We start from the raw sequence: 19,260 nt of genomic DNA on the forward strand, positions 1-19,260 counted from the left end.
ACGTCAGCATCGCCGGAGTGAAGGGGTTAAAATATAAAATGGACAATGAAAAATCAGCAGGCACCACGGACGGGTCTGGGGTTGAAATGGCCACCACCGCGCAGGTTAAAGAAGACTCGCAGTGTAGTAGTTTAGTCTGTCTATTTAATATTTAATTTTGAACAATAACTGAGAAGTCAGAATGACTGAATCACTGATTCTAATGACTGATACCGATTGACTGATTGAGTCCGATTTACTGAAAAAAAAAAAAAAAAAATTGTGAGCATGCCATGCTGCAAATGTCGTCTTCGATAGTTTTCAAAGTACCGCAAAAAAGTACCACAGGCTTTTTTAGTGTAGTCCACGGCAGTGCGGTATTTTCAGAAATTTTGCAGTAGTGTGGTTGTGCTGTACTTTTTTTGTGATGAGGTACTACCGCACTACCCACTAAGCACCGCACTTGCCCACCTCTGCTAATAGGAACTACTGTGGTAGATGTAGTGGCAGAAGCTAGCACAATCCAGAAGAGGGGGGATGGGGTGGAGCCAAGACAACAAGCTTATTGGAATTCTTTAGGAGTTATGCCATGTTTGAAGCCAAGTGCAGTAACTTCTGATTCAAAGAGGTAGGTGCAACAGCCTTAGATGAATACAGGCAACCACATATTATACACCAGCGAAGTTCCTGAAAAAATGTTCTCTAAGCTAAGTTTTGTTATGCAAACCCATCACAACATGGGCTACATGGAGTTTAATTCCAAGACCCAGATTTTAGCCCCTCTCCCTGTACTAGCCCTTTTTTGCTCAATCTGCATTAATATTCATGTATTTTATAACTCTCCAACCTTTAATTTATGACTAAACTTATGATTTAACATGCTACTATAGTCAAACCATTTCAAATAGTCCATTTGGGCATTCGATTCCTCGGGTCCTTTCCTCCCCTCTGCTCTGCCACACAGTCCCAACACCTATTTTTCCCTCTCATATGCTACCTACAGATAACATATGAGCAGAAGGGATAGGTGTTGGGACTGTGCAGCAGAGCAGAAAGGAGGAAAGGACCCAAAGAATCGAATTCCCAAACGGACTACTTGCAATAGTTTGACTAATGCCATTAAACAGGGATTTACTGAGGCTGTCCAGCAGCTTCTGCAAGTCAAGGCTCTATGTCACAGCGTACCATGCCTAACTTACGACACAACATATCGGTGTACTAAATATTGCAGGCAATGTGACACTTCTGTTCCATTCTGCTTCCAAGCACGTTGTTCTTGTCCACCATAGTTATTCATACTACTGCTGCCTATTGCTGCATATTTGGCATATTGATTTGCTAAAATCCACAACAAATTTGAGATGGGCAACAAAATAGTCCCACTCTTAACAAATCCAATCTGGTGACATATCTATTCGTCATATTATAAGTAGTCTACCAAAAAAGTAAACAGGCTTGCAGTTGTTCCCTGTAGTTTGTCATCTTTAGAAAATTGTGAACAACTTATCAATTTATGCTGAAGCTTGTTATATTATATTGGGTAGAAAGAGGGGACAGTGTTGAGTGGCTGTGTAATTATGACCTGCTGCAGAGTGGAGATAACTCTATCTTTGTCCCACTGTCTGTCTATCAATCAATCAATCTAAAAAAAGAGAGAGAGAGAGAGATTGATAGAGATAAACTGTACATTAGAACAAAGATGATTGCTTGTGCCTCACTATAGTCACAGCACTCAAGTCTGAGGTGAGCATTATCATGCTCTGGCAACCTACTGTCACCTTATGTGTCCAATTTCATGGGTACTAAATGACAGCCTATGCACAGGAAATAGGTATCAGTATCAACGACATGCAAGGCACAATGACAAATACCGTCAGTTATAGCTGACTTTGAGTTTCAAATAATAAATAATATATATATATATATATATATATATATATATATATATATATATATATATATATATATATATATATATATATATATATATATATATATTTATATATATATATATATATATATATATATATATATCAAGTAGTGTAGGCGCTGACCTCCACAGAGTACAATATAACAAAACAACTGTCTGTGACATTATTAATGATCTGAAACTCAAAATTAACTGTAAGTGACAGAAGTCATCATTGTTTACTGCCTATTAATTAGACACCAATTTCCTATGCATAGCTTATCATATATCATCCATGAAATCAGATATGCCATGTGACAACAGGTTGCCAGAGCACAATTCCTTGACCAGGATTTCTTGTAATATAATGCAAAGTTCTGAATTACATGAAATGTTAAGTTTAGTAATACTGAACAAATTAAGGAAAACAGGAAAAGGCTCAACAAAACACAAAGATGGCATGGGTATGTGAAGGGAATGGAATACTGAGATGACAGGAGGGGTATATATGAGCAATATGAGAAAAGGCACAAGACTAATAAGAACTGAAGCAAGCAAGAACAGTGTGCATGAATGGAGGTTCATCTGCTAATGTCATACACTTGAATAGGTTCTGATAAAAAAAAATTAAGTCAGGACAAAGACCAGCTCCCTAGCACCTGAAAATGACATACACAAATTACCTCAAAAGCTGATGCACTGAATTTGGCTACATCTGGCATGTGAATGATGCCCTCCCACACATTCTCAGGCTCTGGGGTAATGAGCACAGGGCCTGATGACTTGGGGGGCACGGCAAGAGTCTCTGCACCGATGGGAGGAGTGAGCCTGCCCAAGTTCTTGTTGTACTCAGACAGAGTGGGAGATGAGGAAGTGTAACCAGATGCACCCAAGAATAATCCTGATGACTTTTCCCTGGGAAGAGGAGGTGTGGATCCCCTTGGGGTGTGAGGTGGGGTTGAGGAGGCACCAGTCTGAGTAGGAGTTGTTCCCCCAGATGTAGGAAGGGGTGGGGTTCCGGGGGAATCTGGTCGGGGGAGAGGTGGTGTGGAGGAGGGCTCAGGCAATGGTGGAGTGGTTGAACATTCCATTGGTGGAGAAGCTGAATAGAAGTTCTTATAAGTTCCAAAGAGGCCAGGCATGGGGGGAGTCTGAGGATTGTACTCATCAGGTGGTGGGGGGGTGCAAGGGATATCATAGTCAGGGAGGGGAGGGGCAGTGGGCATTTCGTCCTCTGGGAGAGGGGGGGGGGTCAAGGTGTCCCTATCAAGTGGTGGCTGTGGACTTGACTTCTCAGAATTTAAGGGTGAAGAGGGGGAGTAGGCCTCAGCTGGGGGAGGAGGAGCATAGTTAGGGGTGGTGGGTGGTAGTGGGGGGACAGAGTCTTGTGACAAATTCAGCATTTCATCCTCTGATGTTGGTGACGCAGGCTCCATATTGGTGTCTTCTGGGCTCCTGTAAACAATACAATACATCATTAAACAATTGCTCATAACAGAAACCACTTGTGTAATTCATTTGCATTAGCAAATTACCTTTGCTATTACTGGTAGAAACATCAATAAGTGATGTGACGTTCATTTATATCTGGTTTTCATCCAAACTCAAATACTCACCCAATGACAGTAGATGAGGGCTCAGCATCCCTCGTGTGGCCATCAGGAAGTGAGGAGGAAGAGGAGGATCGTTCTGCACCACCAATGTCAAACACAACATCATCGCTGGTGCTGACCTCATCCTTTTGCTTCTCACACGACCCACTGTCTCTGTGCCTTGTGTTCTCCTTCTCGCTCTCTCTCCTCTTCCTGTCTTCACTTCGGGAGCCACTGTGGCGTCTCTTTCTACTGTCTTTCTTGTCGTCCTTCTCACTGTCTCTTCTCTTGCTGGTGCTTTTCTCATCTTTGGAGTCCCGTCGATCCCGTTGTTTGTCCTTTTGTCTCCTGTTCTTATCATCACGTTTATCCCTGGAGTCTCGTCTTTCCCTCTCCTTGTCCCTGTCCTTTTCTTTGTCATTGCTGACATTGCTACTACTGCTCTTGTGGCGCTCTCTGTCCCTTGGTTTGTCTTTGGAATCATCTGAATGTTTACTCTTGCTCCTATGCCTATCTCTGTCTCGGTCTTTGTCCTTGTCTTTATTCCTGTCCTTATCTCGGTCTTTGTCTTTGTCCTTGCTCTTATCCTTGTAATCTTTGTGATCTTTACTGCGGTGTCTATGCCTATCCTTGTCAGAGGAGTCTTTCCTTTCTCTCCTATCCCTGTCTGATGAACTTTTCCTATCCTTCCTGTCTTTCACCTTGGCTGGTTCATCACTCTTGTGGTCTTTAGAGTTCTTGTTTGACTTTTCCTTTAACTTTTCTTTCTGGGATTTCTGAAAGAAATAATAATTAGTGATGGTTCCTCACCATCTTATTATGCCATCTAGGTATGTCCACTTGCCTCTTCAACACAGAATGTATACAATCTGAAAGATGGCTTCCTTGCACAAAGCAATGGTGATATTTCTCTATGTATTCAGCATTAATATGGACTATGATACTAATAATTCTCACTATTCAAGCCACACTTAAAATTTATTCCATCATAACCATCCCATAACCAACCCAAACTCAATTACAGGGAAACACTTACAGAGTCTTGGAGGGTCGCAGTGGGCTCTTCCTGAAGCCCGTTACAGATCTTACAGTTAAGGTCATAAATGTGGCTGTTGTGGTTGGCAGTGGAGTCATCAAGGATCTCAGCCATGGGGTCTATTGGAAGTGTAGCGAGGATATCAGCAGCTACGGAGAGATATAGAGTTTTCATTGTGAGCATATTTCAAGATCATCAATGGTGCAGCAGCAACCCATTCCAGTGAAAAATATACTCTGTAGACATTCCAAAGGAGAAAAGAGTAAGGGTACATTTTGGGTACCTGCTGCAACTGTAACCTAACCTATAATTTGGGGAGGCGATGGCTGAGTCGTCAGAGTAACGGCCCCGTGTTCAGGAGGACGCGAGTTCAATCCCCGCCCGGTGCCACCAAGCTGGGATTTTTCAGCCGCCGCCGAGTGGCTTAAAACTACCCACATGCTGTCCAGAAGACCACCTATCAACCCGGACTCTAGATTCTAGGATCAAAGATGAGCTCTGGGAGGGCAGTATGAGCCAATGCAAGATGGCACCACTATAAACACTCGCCTGCGCCAGAACAGGCTGGGCCGACCATCAGGACCCACCGGAAAGAAGCCTTGGACCAACCATCAGGATCCACCGGGAAGAAGCCTACCGGCTCAATAGGCCGCAATGTATTAAAAAAATAAATAAATAAATAAAAATAAATAAATAAAAAAAGTAGGGAATTTTCAAGGATTCATGAAAGGCCCTGCCACCACTGAAAGGCTTACATGATACAGCCCAAAATTGATATAAGCCAACTCACCTTTTTCCTTTTCCTTAATGAACTCATCCTTGTCAATTTCAATTTCTCCTTTATGGGACTTCATAATGTACTGATTACCTAGAGCAATCATTTCTAGTTCATGTTTCTCAATTGCTTGCAACTCCTGAAAAATTTGAAGCATGTTAATTATATTTTTAAACATACTATCACATAAAAAAATTCAAGCCAATCACTTTGTTCAGTTATACACTGAATCTATTATCAATGAAAACATCAATATATTTCAGCCTTTCAGCTTACCTTTTTCTCCTCTCGTTCCCTCCATTCCAACAGCTCCTTGGAGGCCAGTTCCTCTGAGGTCATCTTGGCCAGCTGTGAGGGGGATATTGTTCCATTGAGGATCTTGCGGAACAGCCCTGAATTCTTGGAGTCCTTGGTGTTGAACAGAATACTCCTGTACCGGGTCTTGTACTTCATTCCAACGTCCTGAAAATTAAAGAAAATCATAAAAACTAACTTCTCACATTGGAACAATCATTTGAATACAAACTGCTCATGTCAAGTTAACTTGCATGTAGGTTTTGCCTTGGTTAACCAAACTGAAATAAATCAATGAGTTAGATATGAATAGACCAAGAAGAAGATAATGATGGCATGAACTGGTTGGAATAAGTAAAGCAACCTGCAAAAGATTAAAATGGAAAATTACTCTATATGAGTGCAAGCAAAAGAGGCATTAGGTTCATTATACTTCATGAGATGTTACATCAGTATGCAAATCAGGGTATCTGCCATACTGGACCCCTTACAGAGCTTAAAAAGATGTCAGGGGAAACCACAAACATATTGCCAAACAATCTATATTTCCTCACCTTGGCAAAGTGTAGGTAAAGTTCTCTCTCTATATCATTGACGAGCTTCTTAATGTACTCGTCAGTGACATTAGGGAATTCGTCCTTGGTCTCCTCACAGCGCTTAGCAAGGCACTCAGCAAGGGTCTTCTTTACATTGTTCCTCACCTCAGCATTGTCAGCCTTCTTCTTCTCCGCTGGTGATAACTTCACTGGCTGAAATGAGGAGACAAGTGGTTGGCACAGAGAATGCAATATTGAAATTGATATTTCCAAGTGATTGAAGGAGTACCTTTACCACTGATGATATGAAGTTGAATAACAAAACTACGAATCAATCAATATCAGATGTATGCAATCCAGAGCAAAAGCCATGTAACAAGACAATAAGTCAAGTTTTCAACACCAACTAGAATGAAGAATGGCAACAAAGTAAAATGAAAATCTAATAAAGGTGAGTGTTAATGAAAATGTATTTATTCCCCAAGCTTGTTTCCATTTTGATCTGAGAAAAATATATCAGAGGAAGTATATCAAGATACAATTTGAAAACTTATCACGGGTGAACTTCTAGTAAATCTCCACATCTACATACAAGTACTTGCCAAAAGTATACTTACTGGACTGGTTACATTATCTGAGAGCTAAAGAGTACAGTGAAAAGTGAATATCATTAGTCATGGTTCTTGCTCAGTGGAGTTTAGAAAGAGTAACAAGAGAATACAGCAATCATACTGTACTCCAATGCATACTCTTGGATAAATGGAAACAGGCTTTTAAAACCTCTGGCACTAATACACCGCAACTTCACTACACAACAATCTTGAAGCTTTTGTTCAGAAAAAGACTGAAATGAAACTAACAGGTGGCCATGCCCTAAAGGAATTTGTGAAATGAACACTGCCAGTCACTAAAGTCTTGAACTAATTTTGATCACCTTGTCCCTGACATGTGGTCATGGATAAGTAACTGTGGACGTAAAGTTTTAAATGCAACATTAACCCCTTCACTCCACGACGCGCACAACATGCTTAGTGGAATAACACAGGTTGCAGTCCCCCGCCGCTCTTCTCACTAGAGTGGTTCCTGACAATTATTTTTTTGTCTGCTTTGATTATCATCCTTTTCATTTTGCTAAATGACTTACTTTCATGATGACATTATGTACATTACAGAGCAATAAAATACATATGTATGAATTAAGGCACACATAGTGAATAGGAATAGGCATCAAAGCCATTTCCATAAGGGAAAAAATGTACATATATCATGTGTGACAGGGCACCAAATAATGTCATTCACATGACCCTTATTCTCAAGATTATCAGCAAAAATCTGGGCAGCTCCCTTGTTCATCCATTCACATAACTTTCCAATCAACTCGTCGTCAAAGAATAGCTTGAAAGTATCAGTGAATGATATCAGACATGAGTCTCCAAGTCAGGATTCAGTCCAGAAAACTGAGTAACAAACTGTCGCTGTGTATCAGGACACTTGTCAGAAAACACATCTGCAATCAACTTCCAAACTTCCTCAACCTCCCTCATCTCTACCTCAGGAGCCTCAAGCTCATCATCACTCAAGGAGTCATAATCATCATCATCACTATTCTCCATGTCTACCATATATTCATCCCCTCTACTGTCATAAAGACTAGAAGACAAGCAACTCTCCTCTCAACACCAAAGACAAAGTGAGTGAGTGGTGGGGATGCGACCGGCTGACCAGTCAGGGGGAGGGGAGTGTTGCGTTATGGGTGGCATCACAATTATTTCCTGTTTTATGATTGAATGACAATCAAAGGGGGCAGAGCCAAATCTGAGTGAGGGAGGCATTCCAAGGACAAACCGCTCTCCCTGTAACTCAGTGCAAGATTCTAATTCTTCAGAGTCTAGAGCAGAGACGGAGGACGCGCCAGGTGCGTCACTGCATGGCTGTACAGGTGACCAATGACGCACCTCAAGCGTGATCACAGTGAAGGGGTTAAAGAAATTCAGAACAAAGGAAACAAGAATTTTCATCTGGCAATTACACCAAGCCTTGTAAACCATGTAGGAGGTAAAGATCTCTCAGAACCACTTTGGAATTCTATTAAGGAGGGAGGGTATATCAGTCAGGGTGCTATTTTGTTAAAAAATATAATTTTTTTGCATTACAAAAACATTTGTGGTATGATATGCAGTTAGCCATATAAATATTTAATAAATAAAAGAAAAAATCCAGTCCCATTTTTTTTTGTATTACTGACAGGTGGGAATAATTTCCAACTCTGATTGTGGAATTGTGTTTTGAATACAATGCCATCCCTTCGTAATAATGTATCTATCTATCTATATCTCCGACGACCTGCTCTCTTGCAGGAACTACCCTCCAGGGGGTGGCTGCGGCAGAAGTGTCTCCATATCTCCCTGTTCTGGCACTCCCTTCTCAGCACACTCAATCCTGCTACTTCCAACTCTCTCGCTCCAATACTCACTCACCCTACTGATCCACTTCAAAGGTTGTCTTCCCTTGACATCCCCTCCCTCATACACTCTCTTCACAAATTCATTTTCCCCCATTCTCATCACATGTCCAAACCATCTCAACACACCACACTTCACCCACTCCACACTCCACTCCTTTTTGCTGTCACACCCATACCAAACGGCCCATACACTGTTTCATTACTTTCTCCATCCCATCCTGAAACATCACATGAACCTCTTATATAACTCATTTCCACTGCACATATTTTCGATTGCTGTGGTGCATTCCATGTCCACGTCTCTGATGCATATGACAAAGTTGGCAGGATAATACTGTTCCTTATTCCCCTCTTTACCTCCATGCTCACACTCCTTCCTTTCATAACTCTCTCCAATGCACCCATCACCTGTCTGCCCTTCACTGCTCTTTCCCTCACCTCACCTTCCATACTTACATAAAACTGTCCCTAAATATTTAAACTCGTCACCTCCTCCATTCTCTCCTCCCCTAACCTTATCCTACACTTCATTGTACCCTCTGCTCTAACTCTATATGGCTTTGCAAAATCAATAACCTGTCCTCTCGCCCTCTCAAATACCATAACCTTACTCTTTCCAGCATTCACTCTCAGCTTTCTCCTCTTACACACTCTGTCAAACTCATCCACTATCCTCTGCAGCATTTCTGCTGTTAAACCATCAGCTCCAGGGGCTTTTCCTACTTTTAACTTCTTCATTGCCTCCTCTATCTCACCTCTCTCTACCCTCCCCTGTGGATCTGGCTGCCCTACATTGATCTTTATTCCTACACTAGTCACTTTTGCTCTCCCTCCCACACTCTCATTCGTTACAGTTTCAAAGTGCTGCTTCCATACCTCCCTTATCTCCTCATTCCCTCTCACAAGCACCCCATCTTTCTTCATCATGCTACAAATGTCATTCTCTTCTCACCCTCATTTCTCTTTTAACTTCTTTCCAGAAAAATTTCCTACCAAAACCCTCATCCACTCTCACATTACTTTCCCTAACCAATCTCTTAACCAGCATCTTACTCTCGCTATACTTTCTCTCCCATATCCCTCTCGCCTCCTCTGTCACATTTCTTTGTAATTCTCCGTAATAATAACAACAATAATAATAATAATAATAATAATAATAATAATAATAATAATAATAATAATAATAATAATAATAATAATAATAATAATAAATACTGCACAACCATACATTAATGGCAACCTTACTAATCATCTGTTTTTTTTTGTTGGTTTTCTCATTTCTATTATGAGATCAGAGTTTTGATGACTGTCATACAACTGTCTCCAAGTGCTTACAAAGTATTAGTGAAATAGATGGCATGACATGAATTCTTGGAAAAAAAACATACCTCCAACTGTCTCCATCAAGTGCTTCCTCCTAATTAAAACTGAGTAACTTCATAACTACTAGAGAAATAGAGGAGGTGGGATTGCATGAATTGGCTGGAAAAAAAAAAAAAAAGCAGGACTCAAATTGTGAACCAGACTGTAAAAAGATCCATAAACCCACCTTTTTGGACTCCTTGGCAGGTGTCTTGGCTGGTGGGACAGACTCTTCCTTCTTAGGTGGAGATGCTTCCTTCTTGGCTGGAGTTGCTTCCTTTTTGGCTGGAGTTGCTTCCTTCTTGGCTGGAGTTGCTTCCTTCTTGGCTGGAGTTGCTTCCTTCTTGGCTGGAGTTGCTTCCTTCTTGGCTGGAGTTGCTTCCTTCTTGGCTGGAGTTGCTTCCTTCTTGGCTTGAGGTGCTTCCTTCTTGGCTTGAGGTGCTTCCTTCTTCTCTTCCATCTCCTTAACCAAGGGAACTGAGGCCTTGGTGGTGCTGACAATGACAGTCTTGGTGGTGGGCTGTGAGGTCACAGTGTTCACCACTTTGGTCAATGCCTCTTTTTCTAAGTTTTCAGAAGTCTTCACGATGACTCGACCATCAGCAGACTTGACCACAGTTACCTTCTGGGACATGGGACTGCTCAATGGAGCTGTTGACTTGGCTACCTGGATCACCTTCTTTTGGCTAGGAGCAAGACAAAGAGTTTACATTGACATTTCTATATATATTAGGGTGTTAGATCATATAAGCTTACATTTTACACATCTATGGAGCATCAATATATAACATATGACTATTCTCCCACAATTTTGATTCAAAATATGATTAATTGTCATTACTGTGTGAATACTGGCAAGTGTATGAATTTTTTCCCCTATTTGGATTTACTGATGAATGTTAGGTGTATTCAAATTAAAGCATAATTCAAGAAATACATAAGAATGTTCATAAAAGATGGCAAATTTCTTTGCAGAGATGTAAATAGGGTATGTTAGGAAAATCTTTCAAATTTATTCTATACTACTAAAAAGAATCAATAAATTATTTGGATATTAGCATAAACAAAACACCCTGTATATGCACTTCATTGTTACCATACATGGGAAATACTATTTACCTAGCTAAAATTTTAAAAATGGTGTTGTCTAGTACCTCCTCCATCACTGTGAATGAACCAGTTAGCCAATGGTAAAGTTGGTATTGTTATGCTTAAAGTCATCATTGTCACCAGTTTAATGAGTGTTCTGGATAAAAAAAGTTGAATGGGAAAGCCAGTCATCAATATGAACCACTTGAGTGACAGCAGGTAATCTTAGTAGTTTCTAATGATATGAAGCCATTCTTAGTCCCCCCATCTCAAGGATGATAATACCAAGTAAATGGAGTAACAATTAAAATAACATGACTTTCAAGAACTCTAACCTGTTGGGGCTTGCAGTCACTGTGGCGCCCTGAGTGACAAGTGTCCCTGAGGCGTTCATCATGCCAGGCTGCAGGATGCCACAGTCTGGGTGCTCCTTCAGCCAATCCTTCAGCTCATCGAATGATGGCGCTTCAGCACCTGTGAGGGAAACATATCCGTGAGGCCTGAGTGCTTCATGAATATTTTAACAAGTGAGTTACAAATATCTCAAATTTCCTGAAGAACAAAGGAAATATAGTTCTATCTATCTATATCTCCAACGTCCTGCTCCCTCACAAGAACTTCCCTCCAGGGGGGTGGCTGTGGCATAAGTGTCTCCATCTCTCCGTTCTGGCACGCATGGACTAGATAATTCAGCTCAATAGAATAAATGGATTGGCACACCTTATTCTATTCCTAAAACTGGCACTCATACCTACTGAAACAGACAGCTAAACAGAGCTGAGCCTCTCTTAGCATATGTCATAGGTGCTAAGGACAGTATGGTATGATTTGAGTTGATATGAGAATAAAACCCTGACTGGCAGGTGAAAGACGTGTATTTTGCCAAACAGCTTTGGTGGACACTGCCACCATCTTCAGTAAAGTTCTGCCACCTCTCCCCGCCCCTCTCTCTAAGGTTTACCTGTTCATCTTTGTATATAAGGAGGTCTGTACTTACTTCCCTTACTTCTACTCCTTCATGCCACTAAAATGGTGGCAGTGTCAACTGAAAATGTTTGGTAAAATAAACATCTTTCTTCTGCCAGCGTGGGTTTTATTCTCACCAAGATCACGTCAGTGTGATTACCCCACTCAACCATGGTGTGATACATAGAGATAAAATTTTCAGATGAATGTAGTGTCACGTCCCACTCACCTGAGATGATCTTCCCAGTGGTCTTCTGGTAAACCAGCACTTTCGGCTTGGTCTTCTCTAAGGAGCCAACACCCTGAGCTGACTCCTGCACCTTAAAAGGAAATATTTAATTATAAGTAGATGGTAGTAATGTGTTGTAATCATATCTTTGTTTCACTACAATTTCACACAATTATATTTTTAGGTAAAAAATTATAATTATAACAGTATATGTGAAATAGGTAAATGGAAAAGTTCCAACCTTCTGCCAGAAGCGAGGCTGAATGACATGCTGGAGACAGAAAAACACAATACTTGACTTATATGAAGCTACAAATGTGATTTCTAGAACACATACATATAAACACAACCTTAACTTTGCATTGCAGTCTTTCATTACAGGAACTTTACTGTAAAACTGGAAATACTGAACTAAATTTACTAAATATGACACAACAGATAAATTGAAAATCAAGATACTATACAGGTGTACTGCAACAATGATGTTATAGTACAGAGCCATTACTGATGATGATGTAAGTACTGTATATTATTAATGTACTCTTCAGACTAACTCTGAAAATACTGTGAGTACATCCAACAAGCTTACCTCTCTTCCATCGGAGCCTTTTTTCTGTGACAGCTTGATGACATGCGGGGACGTGACCTTCTTCTCATCACTGAGTATCTTCTTGGGTGGAGTGATGGCCTCGTGCACAACATTCACCTTTTTGGGGATGGTGAAGCCAGACAGGCCGCCTAGCCTCTTGACTCCATCTGGGGGCTTCTTTCCATCTGCAGGTTTTTTACCCACACCCTGACTCTCCACCTCAGCTGGCCTACTAATGATGATCTGCTTGACTGTCTTGGTTGGGGAGAGTTGGGGTTGTTCAACTTTTCCTGACAGGCCACTGAATTGTCCCTCAATCTTCTTCTTCCCCAGCACGACCACACCCTTCATCGCACGTTCTGTCTTTTTGCATTTTGGGCACACCCACTCCTTGCCTTCATGTTCCATTTGCTGACCTGACAGTGCAAGAGGGCCATGAGCAAGGGATCTAAGTTTTGTGAATAATTTTGTAGCATAATAGGAAAGGAAACTGTCATAAATAACATGTTGCAGTGACAATATTTGGTACTAAAAAATACTGCAGCACAAAAAAGGAGACTGCTAGTGCACACAAGAGTCTGTCAGGTCATAGAAAGTGATTGAACAACATGCAGCCTACCTCTAGGTTTAGGTGTCACAATCATTATAATTAATCTGTATTAACATTCCACTTCCTACATAAGCAAGGGGAGAGATATTAAGGTTGGTATTCTTAGATACTTCAGACTCTCACATCAATTACTTCTACAGGCCAAAATAAGGCTGTGTTCTCATGAGTGTTTTTAGAGTTCATTGTACAGAAGCCTTGTCTATCTCCCACCATGGTAAAAAAACTACCCTTGGAAAGGCCCACAACATCTACAAAAGCTTTGTCAAATGTGTGTGCTTGGACACCACAATGTTTAATATGGGCCTAAACCCTGAGACCTAGAAAAGCCTTTAATCAGAGGAAGAAAGGTAAGCTGCACCTCTTACCTATGGCCTTGGTAACCCCGACACAGGAGCCATGGAACCAATCCTCACAGCGGTCACAGCAAATCATGAAGCGATTGTTGTGCGGCTTCTGGCAGATGCACCACAACCTCTCTGGATCATCATCTTCCCCTTCATCATCCTCTTCCTCTTCCTCCTCCTCCTCCTCCACCACCTCTTCCTCCTGAGTGATTATCATCTGAAATATAACAAATTTTCATAAATATATTATGATTAAGAGTACAGATACTTTGGGCTAAGGTTTCATGTTCATCCGAGAGTCCAGACTCAATATCATGAAATCCAACTTGTGTCTTAATAATGAGATGGAAATAAGCAAACATTTAACATCTATTCATTGCTGAAACCATATAATTGTGAAGGTAAAACCAATTGCAGGAAAGTTATGATTTTTTTCCTCGTAGACTATTATATAATTAGACCAATAGAATAAAATGAAGAAGGCAACTGTTATCAAAAGCTACATCTTCATTTACATCCTAGGTACATCTTCATCCTTAACTTAATTCCATCTGCTCAATCACAAGATTTAGTAAACAATGCCCAGAGCCAGCAATAAAAGGGCCTTAAATCTCACCTCCTCCTCCACAGTCTCCTTCTCCTCCTCCTCCTCCTCTTCCTCCTCCTCCTCCTCCTCCTCCTTGGCCTTGGGTGCAAGTTCTTCCTTCAAGTCATAGGTGACCATCTCATCCCCAAAGGTCTTCTTCTTGATGGCTCGGTTACTGCGTCGGATGGGTGACTCGTCCTGAGTGGCTGCAGGAGTCTGTGTCACCACCTTACGGATCACCTTGATGGTTGTGGCTTGCGGAGTGGAGGGCGCTTGCTTGCCTCCTGGTGTTGCTGCTGTTACCTGCATCCCATTCTTCTTCTTATCCTCTACTTCTCTCTTCACCACCACTTTATTGGTAACCTTTATAACCTTTGTGGGCATTTCCTTCATTGGGGTGTTGGTCACTTCCTCTTTCTTTACCATGGCGCCCTTCAGTTCCAATTCTTTCATTTCTTTCCTCTTCTTGATGGCCTCTCGTTTCATGAGTATCTCTTCCCTTCTTCTCTGGATTTCCTCCTTTTTCCTTTGAGCTTCTTCCCTCTTTCTGAGAAGCACAATATCCTCGAAGGACTTGTGAAGGTCTCCACCCTTCTGTGCATCAGACCTGAATTTCTTGAAGAGCTTTTTCTTAGGTTCATTAACACCTGCCTCTTTGGGTCCATCAATCTTGTCTTGCTCTCCTTCCTGTGCTGCTGCTTCTATCGCCGGTGCTGGTGCTGGTGCTGGTGCTGGAGGACTAGTCTTTTTCACTTGCTGTTTGCCCTCTTTCTTGGGCACTTTCTGTTTCCCAGGAGTTTTTTCCTCTTCCTTTGGTGGGTCTCTAGGAGGAATGACCTTCACCAATGTTTCTTTATTCATTCCTACCCTTGCTGAGTTCAACACTACCACCTCTCTCACCTCTGTTGGACTCTTCACCTGTAACACTTTTGACTTCCCATCCCTCTTCTTCATCACCTTACTGACACTGCTCAAAATACCAGTCTCTCGCAATGTGGTGCTTGGCTTTGTCTCCTCCTCTGCCTCTGTCTTAATATCTTCCTCTGTCTTGAATCCTTCACTGTTATTTACATCTGCAGCATCAGACTCATGTGGTTCCTGTTCTTCAGTTACTTCGGACAAATCAGGGTTTTCCTCTTTTACTTGCTGTGTTTGGGACAGCACCTTTTCCTTCTGACCCTGCTTCTTGACGAGGAGTATCTTCTGAGCCTTGATGTTCTTTCCGTTCCCCTTCACCATGATGGCTTGGGTTGGGGACCCGTCAACCACTTTTTGCATCACATCCGGGGTTGAGAAGAGTGCTGGCTCAAACTGAGGGATGACCTTAGGGGTGGGTGGGGCCTTCTTCACTACCTTCTTGGCCACCTGCTCCTGAGACTCTGCTGCTGCCTCTGTGCTGTCAGGGTCTAACTCAGCCTCCTTCTGTCCCTCCACCACTGTGAATTTACCTTCGTTGGATGAAGAATCAACACTCTTCTTTTTGCCAACTATTATTTTGCAATTCTTAACTCCTCCTACAATGAAAAAAACAAAACAAAAACAGAGTTAGTTAACAGGTTAGTATGAATTGACAGACATATATATAAAATGAAGCACCAATGTAACATGGATCTACATAATTACTGCTCATCATAACTTAAAATCATTTGGCATGAGTATTATCTATGACTTTAGAAGTACAACATAGCAGTGGGTAACTGAAATGGAAACCACATTCAATTTATACTTATAATTGCGATATTCACCAGCAATAAAGTATGAAAGGAAACAAACCATAGACACTCCCTAGATGTCTTTCAAACTCTTACAAGCAAATAAGATCACATTGCGGCCCTTTGACTTAGCAGATCAAAATGGAAATTATACGGAACAGGTGATACTCTCGAGGGCCTTACCTGCAATCTCTACAGCCTCTCCATCAGCATCCTGCACCATGTCACTGATAGTGTGGGCATTGGCAGAGGTGGTGGTGGTGACAACAGTGATGGCCCTTCCTCTCCCTCTTCCTCTTGCCTTTCCTCTCCCTGCCTCCTCTCCTCTTGTAGCTTTCTCCCCATCCCCATCTATCATCTTCTTCCCTCTTCCACGGCCCTTCACCTCCTGTGGACTTCCCTTTTCAGCCTCCCCCTTTCCTTTCCCTCTACCCCTCACTCGACCCCTTCCCTTCCCTCTGACTGGAGCTGAATCACTCCCTTTCCCTATGCTGCCTTCCACCTCTTGCTCTTCAGTGCCTTTAAACATCTCAGAGTCCTCAGCCACCAAAAACCCATCCTGACACTCTCCCTGAAGGCTTATTATAGTGGGGGCAGCAGCTTGGGGGAAGGGAACGACTATTTGGTGTCCGCTGAACTGTTCCCTCTCCTCCTGCATCTTCTTGTGGTTTTCAGCCAAGATCTTTTCAACCTGGTGAGTGGTGAAATTGAGTGCGTTAGTGAATTTCTACAGGTTTGATTTGTACTGCTTTACATTTACTAAACATCACAAACTTTATAAAGCTCCAAATAAGCCACTGATCAGGTAAGGATATAAACATTCCAACCTGTTTTAACTAATTAAGGAATATATATACATCGAAGTCAGTATAAGCTCTTTCTTAACACATATACAAACAAAAATATCTCCTGCAACTCCTTCATCTGGTCAACCATTTTTCCTAACACACAATGCAAACAACAATACTCTGCTCACCTCCTCCCTTTCTGCTTTGTCCATCTGTCGCTGAGACCGTCGCTTGGGGGCACTCTGGTTCTTCCTGATGGCGGTGCCCGAGGACACCACCGTGTACCCAGACTGCCCAGTTGATTGAGCCTCTCCTGAAAGCAAACACACCAATTTTGTAGAGCCGAATTCATTATGACAATGACGACTGATAAAACTACAAGGCACTGGTGACTGAACAGGACTCCCATCACTAGTGATAACCCCCTATATCATCTAAGAAACTACAGTGGTGACATAGCTTAACCCTAAAAAAAAAAAATAATAATAATAATAATAATAATAATAATAATAATAATAATAAAAATAATAAAATAAAATAAAATAAATAAATAAATGTTTACATAAATATCTGATGATGTTAAAAGAATTTTGAAAGAAGAATTCTCAATATTAAAGAATCGTAACTCACTTTCTACAATGGAAGTGTTACCAATCTATCACACGGTCTTCCAGGACCTGTATTCTCAAACGTATCGGTGCCTCCGTACGCCTCTTTGAAAAGCCTCTTGTAGAAGTTCTTGGGTTTTGCATGGACTGTTTTGTGATGCTTCTGCATCTTAAACAGTAAAAACACTCACAAAGACCTGATTGATCTCCTCTTTGGCTTTTGAGATAATTGTAATGGGAGCCTGATATGTTTAAGAATATGAACCAAGACTTTCACACACCTTCAAACAGGGAGGTGTCCATGAGGTCCTCCAGGGGTCCAAGCTGCTCTGGGTTGGCCACCATGTCAAGGAGAGGCTTGCCCAGGATCTCCCGGGCCTCCTCACTCTCCAGCACACTCTCCAGCCGCCTGAAGGCATCGGCATCCAGCGGCAGCTCAGCATAGTTCCCAGTGCCTCCTACCTGCCCTACTTGGTGAGGAGGAAGCATGACATTACCACCTGTTTCTGGCTTACTTTGTGAAGAGACAACATGAAAAAAATAAGCCAGTGTAAAAGTATGAAATGAAATGGTAAAATGTGTACTGTAATTTTTCAGTGCCAAAGCCGGGCCATCAATATCTTTAGTGTAATCAAATAGCACCAAAAAATCTTTCTGCGGGATTTGCACGCTTAACAATGAACCATTTCTAAATTATTTCCACTATACACTCTCAAATATAATTCCTCATCTCTCTTTCTTCCCCTTACATCTTCATCCCAGCCTTGCCAACATCCCCTTCAATACCCTCCCTCTCCTGTCTTCTTTATCTTTCACAGTACCTTACTGCTGAAAAACATAAGCTATTGCCACCCTCTTTCCCTAACTTCTTACAAAATCATGAACATATAGTAAAATGAACAAACACTAGCACCGCACCTCTTCCAAAAAATACCCTTTATGGCACAGCAGCGAATAAGAGATTAGAACCTTGCCCTAACCTTCCTCCAAGCTCTCTTACTTTCTTTCCTTAACATCTCTATCCCAGCCTTGCCATCACCCTGCCCCCAAACCCTTCACTCACCTATCTTATTCATCTTCCACAGTACTGAAAAATATAAGCTATTGCCACCCTCTTCCCCTTACTACTCATAAGAACATAAATAACAGTAAGCAAAACAAACACTAGCAGCAGCACCTCTTCCAAAAAATACCCTTCATAGCAACAGTGAAGAAGAAACTAGAACCTTGCCCTAACCTTTCCCCAACCTCTCACCTTCCACGGGTATGCTTGGGTAGCCCTCCACGGTCAGGTTGACATGTTGTGCCCCATCTGCAGTGGTGGTGATGGTGCTGGCAGCCGTCTCACTCAGGTTAACCGTTGCACCACTCCCCATCCGCACCACACTCACCTGGGAGCCATCAGCACCATGGCTCGCTGTGTGGCATGGGGTGTGTGAGGCTGTGTGGTGATAATAGACAAAGCATTTCTCTCTCTCTCTCTTTCACACTAGGTACGTAACTATACACACACACATACACATGCACACGCACACATAATCGGAATGGAGAAATGTAGATAGTGGGGTGCCTCAAGGATCGGTATAGGCACCAATATTTTTCCTAGTATATATAAATGATATGCCGGATAAAGTTAATAGTTACGTACATGAGCTTGTTTGCAGGCGATGCGAAATTGCTAAGACACATAAGAAACAGTAAAGACTTAAATTCTGCAAGAGGACCTAAATAAGATTTGGGATTGGAGTAAGAAATGGGAGATGGAGTTTAATGTGAAGAAATGTCATGTAAT

The 19,260-nt window shown here is 41.8% G+C and overlaps 1 protein-coding gene across 7 annotated transcripts in view; it reads right to left on the reverse strand.

The window, feature by feature from the left end:
- The window catches only part of LOC127008562 (death-inducer obliterator 1-like), a 68,939-nt gene that overhangs the window by 12,140 nt on the left and 37,539 nt on the right, over positions 1 to 19,260 (reverse strand). For 2 of the 7 annotated variants that reach the window (XM_050880747.1, XM_050880754.1), the window contains exons 3-20: positions 18,724 to 18,909; positions 17,750 to 17,938; positions 17,049 to 17,173; positions 16,256 to 16,763; positions 14,391 to 15,874; positions 13,796 to 13,991; positions 12,821 to 13,236; positions 12,473 to 12,502; positions 12,232 to 12,322; positions 11,372 to 11,510; positions 10,135 to 10,633; positions 6,739 to 6,762; positions 6,140 to 6,334; positions 5,568 to 5,753; positions 5,307 to 5,430; positions 4,517 to 4,665; positions 3,505 to 4,256; positions 2,572 to 3,343 (exon numbers count right to left, since the gene is read on the reverse strand). In XM_050880747.1, the coding sequence (XP_050736704.1) occupies positions 2,572 to 3,343; positions 3,505 to 4,256; positions 4,517 to 4,665; positions 5,307 to 5,430; positions 5,568 to 5,753; positions 6,140 to 6,334; positions 6,739 to 6,762; positions 10,135 to 10,633; positions 11,372 to 11,510; positions 12,232 to 12,322; positions 12,473 to 12,502; positions 12,821 to 13,236; positions 13,796 to 13,991; positions 14,391 to 15,874; positions 16,256 to 16,763; positions 17,049 to 17,173; positions 17,750 to 17,938; positions 18,724 to 18,909 (6,065 nt within the window). The remainder of the gene's footprint in view (positions 1 to 2,571; positions 3,344 to 3,504; positions 4,257 to 4,516; positions 4,666 to 5,306; positions 5,431 to 5,567; positions 5,754 to 6,139; positions 6,335 to 6,738; positions 6,763 to 10,134; positions 10,634 to 11,371; positions 11,511 to 12,231; positions 12,323 to 12,472; positions 12,503 to 12,820; positions 13,237 to 13,795; positions 13,992 to 14,390; positions 15,875 to 16,255; positions 16,764 to 17,048; positions 17,174 to 17,749; positions 17,939 to 18,723; positions 18,910 to 19,260) is intronic. The other 5 variants (XM_050880751.1, XM_050880752.1, XM_050880748.1 and 2 more) reach the window with 5 other exon arrangements.

This window comes from Eriocheir sinensis, chromosome 38, assembly GCF_024679095.1.
Source record: "Eriocheir sinensis breed Jianghai 21 chromosome 38, ASM2467909v1, whole genome shotgun sequence".
NCBI classification, from domain to species: Eukaryota; Metazoa; Arthropoda; class Malacostraca; order Decapoda; family Varunidae; genus Eriocheir; species Eriocheir sinensis.